At 34.4% G+C, this 20802-nt stretch overlaps 1 protein-coding gene across 1 annotated transcript; it reads left to right on the top strand.

Annotated features, from left to right (window-relative positions):
- The first annotated feature begins 5689 nt into the window (after positions 1 to 5689).
- On the top strand, positions 5690 to 8210 carry LOC112790911 (glutathione S-transferase T1). The gene is made up of 7 exons (XM_025833535.3): positions 5690 to 5933; positions 6020 to 6093; positions 6172 to 6232; positions 6320 to 6373; positions 6585 to 6664; positions 7257 to 7462; positions 7548 to 8210. The coding sequence occupies exons 1-7, from the start codon at positions 5866 to 5868 to the stop codon at positions 7758 to 7760; spliced, it is 756 nt and encodes a 251-aa protein (XP_025689320.1). The 5' UTR covers positions 5690 to 5865; the 3' UTR covers positions 7761 to 8210.
- Positions 8211 to 20802: the final 12592 nt, after the last annotated feature.

A 20802-nucleotide genomic window follows, 5' to 3' on the forward strand; every position in this document is an offset into this window, starting at 1 on the left:
GTCTGAAATACCTCAAGTGTATTAATTAAGAAAATCATAACATGAATGATCCATAAGCCAATTTGGCAACATAAATAATTATCAAATAAGAGAAGTCAAAATAAAGGAATATTGAACCTGATATGAAGATGAGATAATCCTAAGGTTAAAAGAAATTCTAAGTCCTAAATCCTAATCCTAAGAGAGAGGAGAGAACCTCTCTTTCTCTAAAAGCTACATCTAACTATGTATGAATGTATGTTGTACGCTGTATCCAGTATATCCAGTCTATCTATGAATGGATGGATCCTTCCATTTATGATCCTTTAATCTGTGTTTTCTGGGCTTGGATCTGGGCCAAAAAAGGCCCAGAAGTCGCTGGGGTCGACTTCTGCAAATTCTGCAGATCGCGCACGTCACGCGTTCGCGTGGGTCATGCGGCTGCTTCATTTGGAGTTTTGCTCTTCCACACGGTCGCGTCAGTTGTGTTTCGCATGTCACGCGTTCGCGTCATCCACGCGGACGCGTTGATGCCAGTTTCTCCAAAACTCCGATTTGTGCTTTCCTTCCCTTTTTGTATGTTTCCTTTCCATTCTTTAAGTCATTCATGCCCTATAAAACCTGAAAGTACTCAACACACAAATCACGGCATCGAATGGTAATAAAGGATAATTAAATTTGATTATTTTAAAGCATAGGAAACATGTTTTCTCACATGTCATATCATAAGGAAGGAATTGCAAAACCATGCAAATTCATGTGAATAAGTAGGTGAAGAGTTGATAAAATCATTCAATTTAAGCACAAGATTTATCATAAAATAGTGGTTTATCAGCGCCATGTGCAAAAAATGCAGAAAACGCTGGGGGCAATTTCTAGGCTATTTTTGACCCAGTTTTCAGCACAGAAAATACAGATTAGAGGCTGCAGAATGGAGGACTCAGGGGAACACTTCCTGTTACTTCCCAACTTAAGCGTGGACCCTACAAAGCAGGTGGTCCCCATCCATCAATTGAAGACCTGCTGATTATTTAGTTAATTCTGATTTAAAACTTTATTTTTTATCTTTAAATTAGGAAAATATATTATTTTAGTTTTTGAAAAACTAGATTTTAAATTTATTAGGATTAGATATAAAAGGAACAAGAAACTTCCTTCTTAGAGGGACCATTAGTTAACTTTTCATTCCACCTCAGCCCAATCTACAATTCTAGTTTTCTCTCTGAACTATGAGCAACTAAACCTCCACTGTTAAGGTTAGGAGCTCTGTCTATTGTATGGATTGATGCTATTATTTTCTATTTTAATTCATGTTTTGATTGATATTTCAAGAATTGTTTTCGTTCTTTATTTTATGAATTTGGGTGGAACGAAAGTACGACCCATGTTCTAATTGAGTTCTTGTATAACTTGAAAAAGCTCTTTACTTGAACAACAGCTTGAAAATATATTCTCCTAAATTTCTAATTATCTGGACTTAACGGGATACGTGACATATAATCCTCTTATATTTGGGTAATTAGGATTTTTGTAGCATATAAATTGGAATTTGATCTTCACCCTCTAATTGGAATTAATTGACCAAGGAATTGGCAATTGATGAATTATAGAGGAGACTAGAAAGGTCTAAGGAACTAGGGTCTAGTCATATATAGTTTGCCATGAATTAAATCTCACATGATTAAAATAGTTAGTAAGAAAAGTCAATCTGGAAAATAGATATCTCTGAAACCTTAACTGTTTTCTCCCATATTTTATTCCCAACTTATTCACCTGCTTGTCTTCAAAATTTGAATTTACTGTTTAATGCTTTTGAACACTCAAACACTACTTTTTGTTTGCCTAACTAAGTATAACCAACCATTGTTGCTTGATCCATCAATCCTCGTGGGATCGACCCTCACTCACCTGAGGTATTACTTGGTACGACCCTGTGCACTTGCCGGTTAGTTTGTGGTTATCAATTCCGCACCATTTTCTACCTTCGAAATAAGAACCACAAGAGTTTCCATCATCCTTGGATTCATATCCAAACCAGAGAATGCATGACGAACTATAGTCCAAACATCAAAACCAACAATCTCTTAGTATTCTTTAAAGAAGAAAGCCTGAAACCCATCAGAGCCTGGCGCCTTAAAAGAATGCATACTGAAAACAACTGACTTAACTTCTTCCAAAGTAACTGGCACTGTGAGGCCAAGCTTCATCATTCAGGGAAGGTAGCGGTACATCACCAAGACAACTTAAATCCACATCCTCCGACTGCTAAAATAGACAATTATAAAAGGATTTAGCTTCCCTTCTAAGGGCCTCCGGATTCGTTTCCCATACCCCATCTTGAAGAAAAAGACCATGAATCTTATTATGCTTTCTCCGCACAAGAGTCTAGACATGAAAGAACTTGGTATTTCTATCCTCGAATTTTACCCACTGCTCTCTGGATTTCTGAAACCATAGAAGTTCCTCTTACACAAACGTGTTATTAAATTCCTCAATCGGTTGTTATTCTTTTTGCCGCATAGACAAATCTTCCATTACTTCTAGTCGCTTCTGAAGGAAATTAATCTGCCTCTTCAATTTGCATTTCCTAACGAAAATGTTGCCAAACACTTTCAAATTAAACTTTAGAGAGTTCTTTTGCACTTTTGAAAGCTTGCCATGCACCTCTCTATAGCCAGTCCACCATGATCGGTTCACAATATCTCTGTATCCCGGATGAGTTGCCCAAGCCGTAATAAACTGTAAAAGTCTATTCTTTTTCGGTTGGGGACGACTTGTACAGCGCAATAGGATAAGACAATGACCAGACTGAAGCCTATTTAAAATTTTTGCGTAAGCCTCTCGAAAGAGAAATAACCATCCACTATTGATACAGACCCGGTCAAGTTTTTTTGCCACCTCAACACCATTTCTAACCCTTCTGTACCAAAAAAATCGTCTCCCAATATTCTTCAAGTCAAACAGATCACTATCCCCTAGAGAGGTAGCAAGCCGATCTGCATGGTGACTCGAGAATAGGCAACCCTTAGATTCATGAGAGAATAGTACTTCATTAAAATCACCAAGAGCAATCCATGGCCTACAGAAAGACGAGGACTAAGTAACAAGATAATTCCATAACAGAACTCTGGTATTAAACTGAGGACTACCATAGATACCACTACACCTCCAAATCATATTATTTACCTGAACCTCAACTGTAAGACACTGATCGAAAGCATCAACCCATTTGTAGTGAGCATTCTGCATTGTAGAAAAGAACCAGATACCCCTTTATGTCCTGATGCCTCCACTATACTAATAGAGTGATAACCAAGTCTTTTCCATAACAATTCTAAGTGTTGAAAAAGACAGTGAGTTTCAACCAAAATAAAAATTACAAGTTTAAATTTTCTAACCAGCTCTTTACAATCCACCCGGGCTAACTTATTAAAAGCGCCCCTAATATTCCAAGCTATTATATTTAAACTATCCATAATATAAAATATAAAATTATAAAACAAGGGAATCAAAGTGCTTCACCAATCTCAAACCAAGGCTCGCCCAGCAGGAGTCTCCTGTGACCTTCATGTTTGTTGGATCTTTATAGAATATCTCCTTATTCCCGCCTACCAATGCAGCAACAGCCGACAGCGCGCCTTCCTTTTCCAATGGAACCGCCATGGTAACACTCTCCTTCACAGTTGCAAGAGGACATGATGATGCTTCCACCGCTGTGCCTCCACTCCTCTCAACCGGCGAGCTCCGTAGGGACGCCGGCTTGGTCATTTCAGGAGAGAGGAGCCGCGAGGCACTGGGGTGTGTCGAGTTGAGGAGATCGGTGTCTTACCATCACATGAAGCGCTGTGCCCGACCTTGACCCATGACTCAACCCTGGCGCGATAGGAACTGGAACCATCCGTGTGAGGGAAGTGGATGGTGGGCCTGATTACCCTACCCGAACCAATTCTGGATTGAGTGCCTCTTTGTGCCTTGTTAGATTACTTCTGGCCTAACTTGGTTTTACCTTTCCTCATAACTTGCTCTCAACCCGGTTCATCATGCATGCAAGCCTCCTCAACGGTATTTTCATGCAAATTATTAACCGCCAAATCCTCTTGCAGATTTGGTGTGAGATTCTCTCTAGTAACACCGCCTACCACATCAGGATCTACTTCATTTGAATTTTTAATTTTGGGCTCAGGATTTGGCACTGCCATTGTACTGTCTCGGGGTTTGGTGGCATCAGAATCGGCACCCTTTCCTTTCCTGGAGTCTTTACCCAAGTACTATGTCATATCATGCACATAATGTATACAAGAATTACAAATTAAATTTAAACTTTCATACTCCACTGTATGCGTTACGTCTTTCACAATGTTATGCTTGATCACTGACAGTCCTAAATTTATTTGAACACATATTTAGGCATATCGTCTTCTCAACTAATTTAGTGGCTAGGTCTACTTTAATGAAAACTCTTATTGCACATAGTTGTAAGAACCAGACTGGACCGGCCGATTTGACCGAAAAACTGATAAACTGGTGGTCCAACCGGTTCGGTTTTAGCTTTGGACCGAAGAAGAATGTAAACCGCTTAAAATCGGATGGTTCGTCACAAACTGGCTTAAAATTGGCCAAAATCGGCCGATTCGATACAATCCGTGAACCGGCCGGTTCTATGGTGCTCCCAACAAATGCAAGTCTTGGGTGCTCCATTTGAATATTGGATCCAATATTCACAAATGCATGCAATGGGTACGGAACCCATGTCTCCTTGCTAAGCAAGGATAAGGAATGCCACCAAGCTGGTGTATTCATTTGTAAATATATGTGCTAATTATTCTATATATTATATACATACACAACTGAATTATTTTATATTTATTTAATTTATTTTTAGTTTTACACTCAATTTTTTTTAATTCTTTAGAATTTATAAAATTATTAAAATAAGTATAAAATATTTTAATATTTACATTTACATATTAAAATGTTAGTAAAGATATTTATTTTAAATTTTTTAGAGTATTGAATTAGTAGGTTTTCGAAAATTTCGACTTAGGACTAATTAGTAGGGACATATAGGCATCACCACTAAATTTCACATGATTAATTAATGGAGGGACGTAATGTGTTCATCGTTTACTATCTTGAAGGGCCAAATTGATATTTTATTTTTTTTAAGGGCTAATTAATCTAAAGTAAAAAATTTTAAGGATGGACCTAATTGTCACTTTATTCAATTTTTTACTATTTTATATTTTTAATTTACGTACGACTGGTTCTATCGGTTCAACCAGTAATCTACCGGTTGAACCAGTGACCCAATGACCCAATAATCTAACCGATTCAATCACCGATTCGGTTCTGACAACTATGCTATTGCATAAATAATATGCATCATGATCTGTTCCTAATAGCACAAGATTGGGAGCCCTCACATAACTCGTGCTCCTCACTCAACTCCTCATAAGCATTTTTACTCATTTTTTTTACTCTGGCTTTGTGGCCGTATATAAATATTTTATGGTATTACAGCTAATGGCCCCAACAGGTTGGGCTTTCAGATAGTTTAATAAAAAGAAAAGAGACTATTCATATTTGACGAAAGACCAAAATAGGATATCTGAACCAACAAAAAGATTCATGACAGGAAAAAAGGATCCAACAAAAAGTATGACCAAAAGCAAAAAAGATCAAATAAAAAGAATGGCCCAAAAATAAGAAAAAAACAACAAAAAGAGAGTTATAATTATTAACTAGATGCAGAACAGCAGCACCAAATACGTAAGAGGTAAGACCATTCTGGATGGAGATTAGATTATTAGGGAATAGGCAGTGACACTGACACGGTGGACTGGGATTGTGTTGAGGCGTAGATAGAAAGAAAGCAAAAAGGAAAAGATGTTGAAGGTGAAGGTGTATGCGGACCGCATGTCCCAGCCATCTCGTGCCGTTCTTATCTTCTGCAAGTAATTTAATTCAACGTTGTATTTCTTTTCGGGAATTTGGATTCTGCTACTGCTACTGCTAATGCTAATGCTTAATTTCTCAATAGAGTTAATGGAATAGAATTCGACGAGATTAAAGTTGAAATCTCCAAAAGACAGCAGTTATCTCCCGAATTTGCAGGTAATCGTTACAATTTCTATGCTTCCGAAGACACTTATCTACCTCTTTAATTAAACCTCCATAATCCGTCTCTATCAGCTATCAACCCTTTCAAGAAACTCCCTGCTATTGTTGATGGAAGATTCAAGCTATTCGAGAGGTACTTTCTTCTTATTTCAATTTCATTCTTATCAATCATTTCCATGAATTTGAACTTCAATAAAATGTGTTCTTTTCTTCTTGGCAGTCACGCAATTCTTATCTATCTTGCTTCTGCCTTTCCTGGTATTGCTGATCATTGGTTAGTATTATCCCCTTTTCACTTATTTAATCACAATAATTTTCTTATGACTCCACAGATATGTGAATGACCACAGTGTTAGGTACTTGGTTGTGACATCTGCGTCACTTAAATTAAATGGAAAATCAACGATGCTTCATATTTTAAGATGATATATATATTTGCCCCTTATTTTCTGTGGTTTTGATACTTCTTTGTACAATTTGATCAGGTACCCAGCTGATCTTTCTAGGAGAGCTAGAATTCACTCTGTGTTGGATTGGCATCACCTGAACTTGCGCCATGGGGCAGGTGCTTTATTTTTATGCTGAATGTCAAATTAAAGTCAAAGTTAATACTATTTCAGAAGTTCATATTTATGTTGACTTCCTTTCATAGCTTTATACACTGGATGGCTGGAGCTTTATACTTCAGAAAATTGTAGTGAACTTCCATGAAGTAAAAATATAAAGATTATACTTCAGAAAATTGTTTCAAACGCCCCATTCTGGATAATGTAAATAGTTGTAGATGACTGCATTAAACCAAACTGCTGAACACTGAACTAGACTGAATGGGAGGCTAGTGACAAATTTCCCAATGCTGAGTACAAGTTCTAAATATGAGGGGGGGAAGCGGAGATGCAAATATTCTGCAACAGGTTTCTTTATATGTAGTATAAACTGTAGAAGAACCCTCTTTCCTTTGAGATTTCCTGTTGGCACTAATTATTACAGTTCTTGTTGTGGTTGATTTACATTCTTCTCGTGCATGTTCATGATAATATTATGTTTTACATGAATTTCAAGCAATTTCCTTTGAGCATTGAACATGCTATTTTTATATTGTGTGCAAAAGTTTTCCAGCTTTCTCACTTTTTGACGACCTGCTCTTCTTCTACTAGCTCCATTTGTTCTACATAGTGTGCTAGCTCCAGTACTGGGCCTACCACTTAACCCAAAAGCAGCTGCAGAAGCAGAGAAAATTTTGATATCATCACTGTTAAAATTAGAGAATATATGGCTCAAGGGGAATGGTCGGTACTTACTTGGCAACTTGCAACCGTCTATAGCGGACCTCAGCCTCGTCTGTGAAATTATGCAATTAGAGGTGAGGGGAGTAAGTCAGGCTATCATTTTGGAGTTGATGAGTTCATAGTAAATAAATTCTGAACGGCTTTCTCAATGCGTTGCAGCTTTTAGATGAGAAGGATCGAGAACGTATTCTTGGCCCGCACAAGAAAGTTCAGGAATGGATTGAGAGCACAAGAAATGCAACAAGGCCTCATTTTGACGAAGTTCATAAGGTCCTCTATAAGGTCAAAGAGATCATTCAGGCGAAGCAATCTAATCAGGGAGATGGCGTGATGCAATCTAAGACTAAATCCCCGCTACCTTCAAAGATGTGACTAAACAGCCATGCCATTATCCTACTTGTGACAAACTTCAAATGATGATGTGGATGAACCTCGTGCATCTGGACTTTGGGACCTCCTTTTTAAACTGCTCAAACAAATATGATTGCCCTTTGAAGGATTCTATCGAGTCTGAAGTCTAAGTGCAGATTTGACATCATATATTATGTTGGCCTGTACTTTACATTTGTGCAAAACCTTTTGGACAAGCTGGTAAAAATTCTTGTAATAAATGCTGGTTTCTTTTAAACCTTGCAGACACATTATATAGTTGGATGTATGTTTATACTCAGATAGTCATTCTGATTCTTAGGTCTTGTGTAATAGTATGCCATTTTCAGACGTTGAGGGTCATTCGATTCTTTTCTACTATTTTTTCCCCTGATTAATCGGGAAGTCCATAATACTTTAAGGAATAATATAAGCTGTATAATCACACTTCAATTTTCAATCTTTTAGGATTATTAAAAGCAATGAATCTATCTTAAATCCCATTTTGATTTACTGGTTCAAGTTTATCTTAATCACACTTCAATTTTCAATCATATCATGAATGATAATTTTACCTTTCACTCACATTTCAAACTTCTTGAGCATAAATTCGAGTACGCCACCAAATCTCCTTTATTTCATATATGGGTCATGTATATCATCTTTTCATAATCGATTCAAATCAAATACACCATCATATTTCAATCTTTTTGGAACATGAGTTACGTATAATCATTCACCCACATTTTAAGTTTTTAACTGTCATATTGATACAAATATTATCGATTGTTATAAGTTGTATCATCACACTTCAACTTTGAAGAACGGAGTATTCATTTCAATCTTTTAGATCATAACAACGATGAATTCCACCCTAAATCCTACTTCAACTTATTGGATCAAGTATATCATACAATAATTTTTTCATATTATAAAAAATAAATTTACCTTTCACTCACATTTCAAACTTCTTGAGCATAAACTCGACTAGAACACCGAATATCCTTTATATTGGGTCATATAGGTCATATATATCATCTTTTCACAAAAGTTTCAATTCAAATATACATCACTTTCAATTTCTTTCGAACATAAAAATTATGAATATTGTCCGATCTTAATCTCATCAAACCATGGGTCAAGTATATTGCTTTATCTCATTGGATTGCACCATGGGTCAAGTATAGTCTTTTTTTTTTTTTGGTCATGGTCAAATATATTGTCTGATTTTTTCTCATCGGATCCTGGGTCAAGTATATTGCCCAATCTTAATCGGGCCATGATTGGGTCGGGCCATGGATCAAGTGTGTTGCCTGATTTTATTTCATCGGATCATGGGTCAAGTATATTGCATGATATTATTCCATCCGACCATGAGTCATGCATATAAAACCATTTCAGCTTTGTAAGGTTAGACAACACATTTCAAATATCTCGGGACAGATACCATGCATATCATTCTTCATCACATCTCAAATTAGAGGATCAAGAATATCATATCTCAATTTCGGGTCACAAAAGCTAAGTATATCCGTCATATTCTCCCAAAATATAAATTTTGTTCGGTCATCAAAGTCGAGCATATTATCACATCATTGTTTCCTGGTTATTGGATCCATGCCCGACTTAGCCGGTTGCGTCATTACAAAATCAAGAAGCATAATGTACCTTCACAACATTCCATTCATGGCTGAAAATATGCCACAGTGAACCCACAATTTGTGTATCATAATAAGAACCTGAAAATTTGATGACAAGGAGCAGTATCAAAGTGACACAAACAAAATCCATATCTAACTCTCCAATCCATTTGAGAACTAATAATCTCAGCAACCAATTCTTCTTTATCTCCTTATTGGACAGCTGATGTCACACTTCCTAAATCAAATTTTGGCACTATTTTGACATATGCTAATCAGTTAAAAAAAATGTGTTCAAAATAACTATGTAATGTCGTTCTTATATTTTTTTTATAGGAAAAGAAAATTTCATTGAAGTATAGAGGAAACAAAAACAAAGAACTGGAAAAAAAGAGATCCTCTCAAGCCAAAAGGAAAACAAAGAGAATCACAACATTAATGAATTGTAGGTTTCCAATTCCTCAACATGTTTGAGAGGGAAAGTCCTCTAAGAAGTCCAAATGCTCTACATCATATAGAAGCTAAACGCCTAACATTGTCCCAAACAATAACTTCTCTTGAGAATCTATCATTAAAGGTGTGTAAGATCGCATTCTAGCCAAAATACCCCTGAAAGTGGCATACATAGCACATTGCCATTTTGCCTCTTTCTTTCTCCCAAAAACCTACAAAGCTGATCTAGTGATCATCATGGGCACACTCAAGATTCTTCAAAGACACCAAACAAAGAATTCGACAAAGAGTTGTACTATCAGATACAAAATTAAGATCAACCTTATACCAAGAAAAAAAAAAGAGTAGTACTATCCACGTGCCCATGCCTATTAAATTGTAAACCTAGAAACATATAGATGAATCATTTTCCCTTAACAACATTAGTTTATAAAGGTTTACACTAAATCTTTGTATTTCTAGAGGTCATGATGTTGCGTGAGTCTTAGGTTTTATATTTAATTATTTATTTAATTTCTTCAAAATGACAATGTTCTAGACTGTAGAAATAAAAAAATGTAACACCAAAGTAAAAGTTGCTGCCAAAGATAATATAGTTCTTGTTACCTATGGGATTGTAAACAGTGGAATATTGAGTGAGATAGTATTACCGATGAAAATAATAATTCCATTGTAACATGCCGCACGGCTATGCATATCCCCGCACCGGAAAATGATGTGAACCTCAGAATATTCATGGTCTTATTAATAATAGTTCGGCTACATAATCAAAAGTCATAATGAAAAAAGCAATAAACACAACTTTAATCAATTAATATTAAATCTTAAAATAATCACTTGGTCACATAATCCAAAGAAATCCTACAAACCTAAAATGCAATGTTCATGTAAAAAAGATACAAAAAGAGACAAAAAAAACTAAGCTAATATAAGTCACTAATTACAACAAAAAAGAGACTATTTAAGTACAAATAAACAATGGAATGCAATGTTTAACAACAATGAAAAAAGATTAATTGCAACAACCCTATCAAAGAAAAATTATATTAGCTACAAGGATACGACATGAAAATGAAACTAAATAAAGCCATGCGTAATATGCCAAAACCAATTATATAGTTACTAAAGCATAGGCAAGAAAAGCAAACTTATATTATGAGATTTAATTTGTTCCTATTCTTCCACAAAATATTTTTTTCAAAGTGTAGCAGTTTCCTTATTTATTTTGTTTTTTTTTTGTTTTTAATTTTCTTTGGTGACTGATGTGTTTTGTTTATTTTTTTTTGTAGATTTTTCATCTTTATTATCATGATTGATGTGATTGAAAAAGATATTTGGTATTCCTAATGAGATTTCATTTTTTTTTCTTTGTGTTTTCTAACTCTTATATATGTAAAATTACATTTTAAATAAGTGTAGAATCTATTTCTTAGGTTCAGTTTAGTGTGGTGTTTCCTATACAATAATTCTATATATCTATATTGACTTATGTACTTTTGTTATATGAATTTGGTAGAAGTTAATACTCTATGTGTCAGAAGTATATTATGAAGTAAAAGGATTCAATTTGGTATGAGTAGGTTGTAGAGTAATTTATGACTCTATAATAGTATTAGATTTGTTGAATCATCTCTTTTTTGATTGAATTAGTACTAAATGGTAACTCAATGTATTTTCTATGTGAATATGAATTTAATCTAATTTTTATATTCCTTTTTAATTTAGTCTATTCATTATTTTTTTCTTTCTTTTTTGTTTGTATGTTAATTTTTTTATTGTATTTTTTTATGTGCTGTCATAAGTAGGACTTACGACCTTATGAAATTTTGTGTATAATATAATATTGTTTTTACACATTGTTTGCTTTGAATGAATATGAGTGAAAAGAAAATGTAACTAGAGAAAATGGGTGAAAAATAAAATTTTTTGTTGTTTGGTTTAAGTGAGAAAAAAATGATTTGGAGTCCATGTAACTCTTTTTTCTTCATTCGTTCATGAGATGAAAATAGATGAAAAATGTGCTAATAATATCAAAATAAGAACTTTGCCCTTTATTTAATAGAAATATTAAAATTTTTAAATTTATTCTCTTTAAAATTTTAAAATACATCTCTCCTGTTATTTAATTTTAAAAATTTCTTTTTGTTAGATAAAATATTAGTTAAAAGATAGGGTAACTTATTTATTTTAATTTTTTCTCATCCTACATAATGGATGATGTGTTGGCTATTTTTTTATAGGTCTTTATTATTTATTGTGATGATTAATGTGATGATTGATGTGATTGAGAGGGGTAATTAGTATTTCTAAGTATATTTTACTTCTTATATATTTATTACTAGATGCTATATATGTCAACTTAACTTTTTTGGTGTAAAATATTCGGACAATTTATAATTTTTCTTTCTTTGAGCTGTTTTACATTCTAGCTATAGATTGTATCTATCAAATCAATTAGGCAATAAACTATAATTTACTTGGTATATTAATATTAATATGTAATATATAGATGTAGATATATAGTTACTACCTATGCTAGAAATACGTTATCCAAGAAATTATATTGGATTTGACTTATAAATTAATATTGGTATTCTAACGATTTTTTATTGAGTGTTATATATTTAAATTGAATGATTAATTGGTTTTTTAAAAATATTAATGTTATTTTGATATTGCTATTCTTTTTATTTTCATTTTGTTTGTGATTGATTATTCTAATTGATTTGTTGGTTGATAATTATATTTATCCTTTGTTGATTTTTTTTATTTTTTTCCTGTATTTGGAGTTCTGAAATTTAGTTGTTAATGGCTTATATTGATTTAGTAGGTTCACTTAGATATTGGTGGGTTATAAGATATTCTATATCTCTATGATAGTGTAAAATATTAAATTTATTAGTCTGTTTTAACCAATTCTCTTATTATTGTGCAATATAGTATATAATAGTATCAGGTGAGATTTGTTAACAGATGTCTTTTTCTATTCAGTTTGTTTCCAATGACTAGATTATAGGTATTTTTTGTTGTGCCTCATATGTATATGTACACATGTTCAAGTAGATTAGATGTTAGTGGATTTTAGGGTATTCTATTCTATTACTCTATGATGGTATGAGATTTGTTAGAATCTGTCTTTTTTTATTCAATTGGTTCTCAGAGAGTATAGCATAAGTGTTCTTGATTGTGGTAACTACATATGTATGGATGTATAGATATGTATGTGATAGATATTAGATGATGTATGATATGTGATACATATTTTTTTCACTTTTTCTTTGAGGTATTCAAATTTAAATATTTTGTTGATTTCTTAGCTTGTCTATAAAAAGGACTCTTTGATTGTATGGTCCAACGCACCTCTTTTCTTCTCTGAAATTCTTTGTTCTTGGTTTCTATTTATTTTCTTAGTTTTCTCTATTGTGTTTGATGTTGAGCCAATGCCTCTTCCATTTGATTCTATCTCTAAGATCCACCCTTCAAGGGAGGCATGGAGACTTAAAAGTTAGGGTACTAAACACTTGGATTGTTCCTTCATTTAAAAATCATGATGTTGCAAATTTAATGAAAATTATTTTTGTTGATAAGGATATGAGTGGCTGTGTATTGTTGATTTTGGGTTGATTTTATTTATGACTTTTTTTTCCTGTGAATTGTAGTCGTTGTAACTATTTTTTTATTTATTTGTGGTTATTCCTTATCCAGTCTAACAAAATCCAGGCAACTGTTAAGAAGCAGCTCATAAATAGGTTTAAAGAGAATATTATTGATGGTCAAACATACTGAATGTCATATTTTAGTGTTGTTCTTTGGCAATTATAGGGCAGCAGAACATGAGTTTAAGTTGATTTTCCTTAACCGTACAACTATTATTCCTGTCCCCGATGATGCTATCCCCGAGACATGTTTCAGTTTTTGTGCATTTGACGAGCTCTTGAAAATGACTGAAGATTATGTTTACTTAGTTGATAGGTGACTTTGTATCTTCTTTATCCCTTTCATTTTATTTTTTTTATTTCAATTTGCTACTTTTTTTATTGGTTAATTTTTTATGGAACTGTGTACCTTTGAACTGTAATTTTATTAATGTTAGTTTTTGGATAGATGTTATTGGTTTGCTAACTTCTGTTGGTGAAGAGAAAGAGTACGTGAAAGACGATAAAGTGATGAAGATGATCGTTCTTGAGTTATCTTCAAAAGAGTTTATTTTATGCGTCTTATCTCGATGTTGATTGTGTTTTGTATTGGTTGCCTATTATTTATGTTAAGCACTGCCCTGTTAGATTTTAGTGGTATTTTATATTGAATTGTTAATGGATCTAAATTTTTTAAAAATATTTTTTTTTAGGTTGACAATACGCTGTGCTCTGTTTGGGGAGTACGTGGATGAAGTGCCTCATTTCTTAGGTTCTGGTTATATGGAACAGCCAGTTGTTGTGATCCAACTTGTCAAAGTTAAATCTTTAGGGGTAGTGAATATTATAATGTTCAAGGTTCTCATTTTCTTCTGAAATTTTTCTATTTTATATTTATTTTTTATTTATTCAGCTGGGTGTTTTGTAGGACAAGTTGATCTCCAAAATGTTATGCATGCTCGCCTGTTCTTTAATCCAAATTTGGCTGAAGTAGTTGATTTCAAAAACAGCTTATTAGATATTATCTTAATAAATGACATGTTTAGTTCATTGATGTTCGTATTTATAGTTTTAACTTGGTTAATATGATTTCATTTTATTCTCTTTATTTGTGTTTTAAGTTTAGTTGATCTTGTTCCTGATGTTTTTTTATTCTTTTGTGATGACTAGTATGGTTGACCAAAGTATCAATAGAACACAATCATTGTTTATTGCTAATGAGGGCAAGGATGTTTCATTAGAAGATGATTTTATGCAGCTTACTAGGAGATGCATTATTGAGAAACTCCATGATAACAATGAGGTTTATTAAGTTTTTTCGTATCTTTAGTCATTTTTAAATTGGTTATCTTTTGATGAAAAACTTATACAGAATTATGTTTTCCATTTGTATCTCAAGGTTTATTTTTTGTTATAATAGGAAGGGTGGTCTTTTGTGATTTTTAATTTTTTTCTGTTGTTGAGTTTAATAGTGGATAAGATCTATTTATGCCATATATAACTGTTTGTTGGCTGTGTTTGAGTGTGTACTTGGTCCTTGATTTTTCTAAGAACCATGTGTTCAAATTATTTCACAGGTTATCTGTGGAGATAGTTATCCTATGATGTTCCAACAATTGCTGGGGAAAAAATTACTTCTTAAGATAGATACCAAGAGTGTTGGTATTGATAAATATTTTGGAACTTTCCGTGTAAGAAGAGTTTGTGATGATGATGCCATTATTGCTATGTTTGAGTAGCCTAACTATGATGCGAATGATGAGCATACTCCAGCGAACCTTGCTTCTTCTTTATTGGTTTCTTTTCACTTGATTTTCTTTTACTATTTTAATAAATCATGTTTAGGATGGTTATTTGGGAAAGATCCCTTCAAGTGACCATGAATATATCGTTGGCAAGAAGGATATGTGTTTGGTGCTGGATGAGGGTATCACTTCTGATGGGAATTGTTCTAATATGAAGACAAACTGTGGACCTTTTATTGATTTTCTTGGTGAAAAGGATGCTGAAGTTCCTGGATTGGATGATATAAATAGTGAAGTTGATATTATAAAAGAGAAAGGGAAAACTGTTGAAGATAGTGTTAACGAAGAAAAAATGTCGGTAAAGATTTTTCACAAAAAATATCACATTGCAAGTATAGTTCTAAACTGACAATTAAACCTCAATCAATGTTTAGATTGTTTGTCACTTAAGCAAACTCAATAAAATTAACCAAAGTATTTAAACATCGGGTCGTCTATCAAGGAATTGCAGGGAAGTGCATTTATTATTGGTTATGAAAAAGTATATTTTTGGTGTTTTGAGTTTAATAAACAAGGAATATAAATAACAAGAGAATAAACTAACAACTAAGAAAAGTCCTAGCAAGGGTTGAGAATCGGAATTCCTATCCTCATTATCATTGTCAATTGTGATGGTAATTTCAAATTGCTCTCACTTAGTTAACCTCTAACAATTGAAGGAAAGTCAAGTGAGCAAATCAACTTGAGTTCACAAGTTCTAATCAAAGACTAGAGTTAGTGAAGTTCAAGCCAACTAGCAACTTTCAATCACCAACCAACAAGAGACTTTGACAATTCAAGAGTCTCCAAATTACTCAATCCAAGCTAAGAATACAAAAATCTAATTTAAAATCTAACCAAACATTTTATCAAACACTTGGTAGGCACAAAATAAAAGCATGGTAAAATTGCAACAATAATAAAATCTAACAACTACCAATTGAAAAAAATTAACAATGACAACTGAAGAAAGTAATAACAACATAAACATATAAATTGCATTAACAAAGATCCAAAGTATCAAGAGTGCATAAACATAAGGATCACAAAGTGAAGGAAATAACAAGTAGAATTGAAGAACAAAGGTGTTAGAACAATAAATTTTAAGGAATTGTAAATAAAAACAGAAATTAAATCTAAATCTAAGAAGAAATTAGAGTAGAAGAAACCCTAAACCTAGAGAGAGAGAGAGAGCCTCTCTCTCTAGAATTCTACATCTAAAAACCTAAAATTGTGTGAATGAAAAGTGAATGATGGATTCCTCCTACCTCACTCTGCAGCCTCTAATCAGTATTTTTGGGCCTGAAACTGGGTCAAAAGTAGCCCAGAAATTGCCCCTGCATTTTCTGTAATTGCAGCACGTGACGCTAAGTCACGCGTACGCGTCGGCCACGCGTATGCGTCGGTTGAAATCGGCACTGGCCACGCGTAGGCATCAGCTACGCGTGCACAGTATGTATGCTACACCAGTCACACGTACGCGTCCTCCATGCATACGCGTCGCTGCCAGCTTTTCAAAACTTTAATTTCTTGTATTTCTTCCACTTTTGCATGCTTCCTTTCCATCCTCTAAACCATTTCTGTCCTATAAAGTCTAAAAACACTTAACACACATATCACGGCATTGAATGGTAAGAAGAGAGGATTGAAATTAGCAAATTTAAGGCCAAAGAAGCATGTTTTCAATCATAGCACAAAATTAGGAAGGAAAATGTAAAACATGCAAATTATATGCATAAGTGTGAAAATAATGGATGAAATCCACTCAATTCAATACAAAATAAACTATAAAATAGTGGTTTACCTATCTCCCCACACTTAAACATTAGCATGTCCTCATGCTAAGTTCAAGAGAAGCTATAAAGGAGGTGAAGAGGAATGGTAGAATGTATGAAATGCAACCTATCTATATGAATGCAACTAAATGTGAAATGCTTCTACCTACTTGGTCAAAAGTAGATCAAATTCTCTAAGAACAAATATGAACTGGATTCCACTAATTCAAATCATAAAATGAAGTACAAATAGACTTGCAAGAAGAAAGCTCGTGAAAGCCGGGAACAAAGAATCGAGCATCGAACCCTCACTGAAAGTTTATACACTCTAATCGCTCAGGTGTTTAAGGTTCGATTCTCTCAATTCTCTTCTAATCTTGCTTTCTAAGACTTGCTCTTCTTCCACCAATCAACAAAAATTTAATGCACAAATACACATATCAAGAGGTCTTTTCAAGGGTTGTAACGGGGTTTGGGTTAAGGTAGGAATGTATTTCGCAGGTGGACTAAAAATCCTTGATTAACCTAAACTTCCCACCTAACTTAAGACAATCATGTAATCAGAATACAAAATCTAACTACCCATTAACTATGTTTACCATATATTCACGCATCCCAAATTTGAATACAACTCATATGCATTGCTATCACCATTTACTTTGGGGGCATTTTGTCCTTTTTATTATTTGCTATTTTCTTTTTTTATTTTTCTTTTCTTTTGTTTTTCTCAATGCATATGATTAAGGTATTGAATGCATGAACGTGTGCTCAACTATCTTTTTCACATTTTCACAAGAATATACAACACCCAACTCCCAAACTAAATGTTTCCACACCCAATTTTTTCACACTTAAATCATGAGGACTCTCACTAGTCTAAGCTAACCAAGGATTCAAATTAAGGACATTATTGTTTTCTGCTTAGAGTTAATGATGTGCTAAAGTAAAGAACAAATGGGATAAAATAGGCTCAACATTGGTTTACAAAGGATAATAAAAGGGTAAGGCTATATGAGTATGAAGCTTAGTGAAACAAAGGCCTCAATCACATAAGTGCATGCATACATCAAACAATGAAAATATAGAATTAAGCAAGACAAAGATCACAATTTTAGAGAGAACAAGACACACCAAAATAAAACATTGGTTGATAAGATGCAACTAATCAAATAGGCTCAAAATCTCATTGGTTTTGTGTGTTCGAGCTCTAAAACCATGTTCCAAATTAAAGTTCTTCAAACAAGTTCAACTGAAATTTTAATTCAAATAAGTAAAATGCTATAAAATAGTTTCTTGGAAAAGAATTCATCACTTCAACTAGCTAGGACATAAATGCAAGCAACTAAGTACACATGCAACCTATTATACAGTGCAAGAACTAACTAACAAAGAGTAAGAATTGGTGTTGGGAAAGAAAGTAGTTACCCACAGAATTTGGTATTGACCTCCCCACACTTAAAGATTGCACCGTCCTCGGTGCATGCAAATATGTGCAGGTGGACGGGTTGCTACAAATAATGCACTTTCTCCAAAGATTGTGCGGCAAAACTTGTTTGTCGCCCCATTTAGAAGTTTTCTATTTTCCTTCTTGGTGGCTATCCTGAAAGAAGAGGAAAAGGAAGAAGAATAACCCACAAACAATGATATGCAAACAAATAAAATATAGGTGGATTAATGCCAAATAATGATGAGGTTCTCAACTACATGGTAGTTACAACATGCAAATGAGAAAATAATATAGGCGAATGGCATATCAATAATGCAAGAATTACAACAATGAGGGAGAAAGAGTGGGTCATGAAAGACAATATAAGTTAATGTCAATTCAAAAGGAATACAAGTGTCATAAAAGATTAGCATTGACCTATAGATAGTATCACCCAACAATAAAAAATAAATCACTCAGCACCAAAACAATGGAAGAAATCTTCAACAGGTGAGTAAGAAAATTTACACCAATGAAAAAATGCAAAGAATGAAAGTATGCAAATGCAATAAGTAAAAGAGAATGAAAGAGAGTAAATATGAGAAGTTAAAGAAATGCAGAAGAAAAAACTAAGAAAGGAAGAAAAAAGAAGGAGAAAGGAGAGAAGAAAGAAGAAAGAAATGGGGGACGAGAAACGACACGTAAGCGTCGTCCACGCGTACGCGTGGATAGCAGTGTGAGAGAACGACGTATAGGCATCGCTCACGCGTACGCGTGAAAAGGACGAATTGGCTGGGTGACGCGTACTCATAGGTCACGCCTACGCGTGGGGTGGGTTATGCGCCAGGCACCTGGTGGACGAAATTGTGATCCATATTCTTTTGTACTTGTATGAAATCATTATTGTGGCACCAGTTGAATTCACAACTCCGTTCAACTAACCAGCAAGTGTACTGGGTCGTCCAAGTAATAAACCTTACGTGAGTAAGGGTCGATCCCACAGAGATTGTTGGTATGAAGCAAGCTATGGTTACCTTGTAAATCTCAGTTAGGCAGATTAAATTTGTTTATGGTTTCGAAAATTAATAATAAAAAGAAAATAAAAAGGATAGAAATACTTATGTAAATTAATAGTGGGAATTTCAGATAGGTATATGGAGATGCTGTGTTCCTCTTGAAACTCTGCTTCACTACTCGCTCTTCCTTCAATTCTTCTTATTCCTTTCCCTGGCAAGCTGTATGTAGGGCTTCACCATCATCGGTGGCTACTTTCAATCCTCTCGGGAAAATGGTCCTATGCGATGTCACTGCACGGCTAATCGTCTGGAGGCATCACCCTTGGTTGATGGCTACATCCCATCCTCTCAGTGAAAACGTTCCTATGCTCTGTCACAGCACGGCTAATCATCTGTCGGTTCTCGATCAGGTTGGAATAGAATCCATTGATTCTTTTGCGTTTGTCACTAACGCCCAGCCTTCAGGAGTTTGAAGCTCGTCACAGTCATTCAATACCGGAATCCTACTCGGAATACCACAGACAAGGTCAGACTTTCCGGATTCCCAGGATCCTACTCGGAATACCACAGACAAGGTTAGATTTTCCGGATCCTCATGAATGCCGCCATCTATCTAGCTTATACCACGAAGATTCTGTTGGGGAATCTAAGAGATATGCGCCCGGCCTAAGGTAGAACGGAAGTGGTTGTCAATCACGCGCGTTCATAGGTGAGAATGATGATGAGTGTCACGGATCATCACATTCATCAAAGTTAAGTGTAACGTATATCTTGGAATAAGAATAGAAGAGAATTGAATAAAAAGTAATAGTGATTGTATTGAAACTTGAGGTACAGCAGAGCTCCACACCCTTAATCTATGGTGTGCAGAAACTCCACTGTTGAAAATACATAAGTAAAAGGTTCAGGCATGGCCGAATGGCCAGCCCCCTTGAGTGATCAAGAGACCGAATAATCAAAGGCTAAACAGTCAAGAGATTAAACTGTCAAAAGATGTCTAATACAATAGTAACTTATCCTATTTATACTAGACTAGCTACTAGGGTTTACATGAGTAAGTAATTGATGCATAAATCCACTTCCGGGGCCCACTTGGTGTATGCTTGGGCTGAGCTTGATCTATCCACGAGCTGAGGCTTTTCTTGGAGTTGAACTCTGAGTTATGACGTGTTTTGGGCGTTCAACTCCGGATCATGACGTTTTTCTGGCGTTTAACTCCAGACAGCAGCATGTACTTGGCGTTCAACGCCAAGTTACGTCGTCAATTTCCGAATAAAGTATGAACTATTATATATTGCTGGAAAGCTCTGGATGTC

Source organism: Arachis hypogaea, chromosome 3 (genome assembly GCF_003086295.3).
Source record: "Arachis hypogaea cultivar Tifrunner chromosome 3, arahy.Tifrunner.gnm2.J5K5, whole genome shotgun sequence".
Taxonomy (NCBI): domain Eukaryota; kingdom Viridiplantae; phylum Streptophyta; class Magnoliopsida; order Fabales; family Fabaceae; genus Arachis; species Arachis hypogaea.

Coding starts and splice junctions, on each gene's coding strand:
- LOC112790911 (XM_025833535.3), top strand. CDS start 5,866: ATGTTGAAGGTGAAGGTGTATGCGGACCGCATGTCCCAGCCATCTCGT. Junction 5,934..6,019: donor GCCGTTCTTATCTTCTGCAA/GTAATTTAATTC, acceptor ATTTCTCAATAG/AGTTAATGGAATAGAATTCG. Junction 7,463..7,547: donor GTGAAATTATGCAATTAGAG/GTGAGGGGAGTA, acceptor AATGCGTTGCAG/CTTTTAGATGAGAAGGATCG.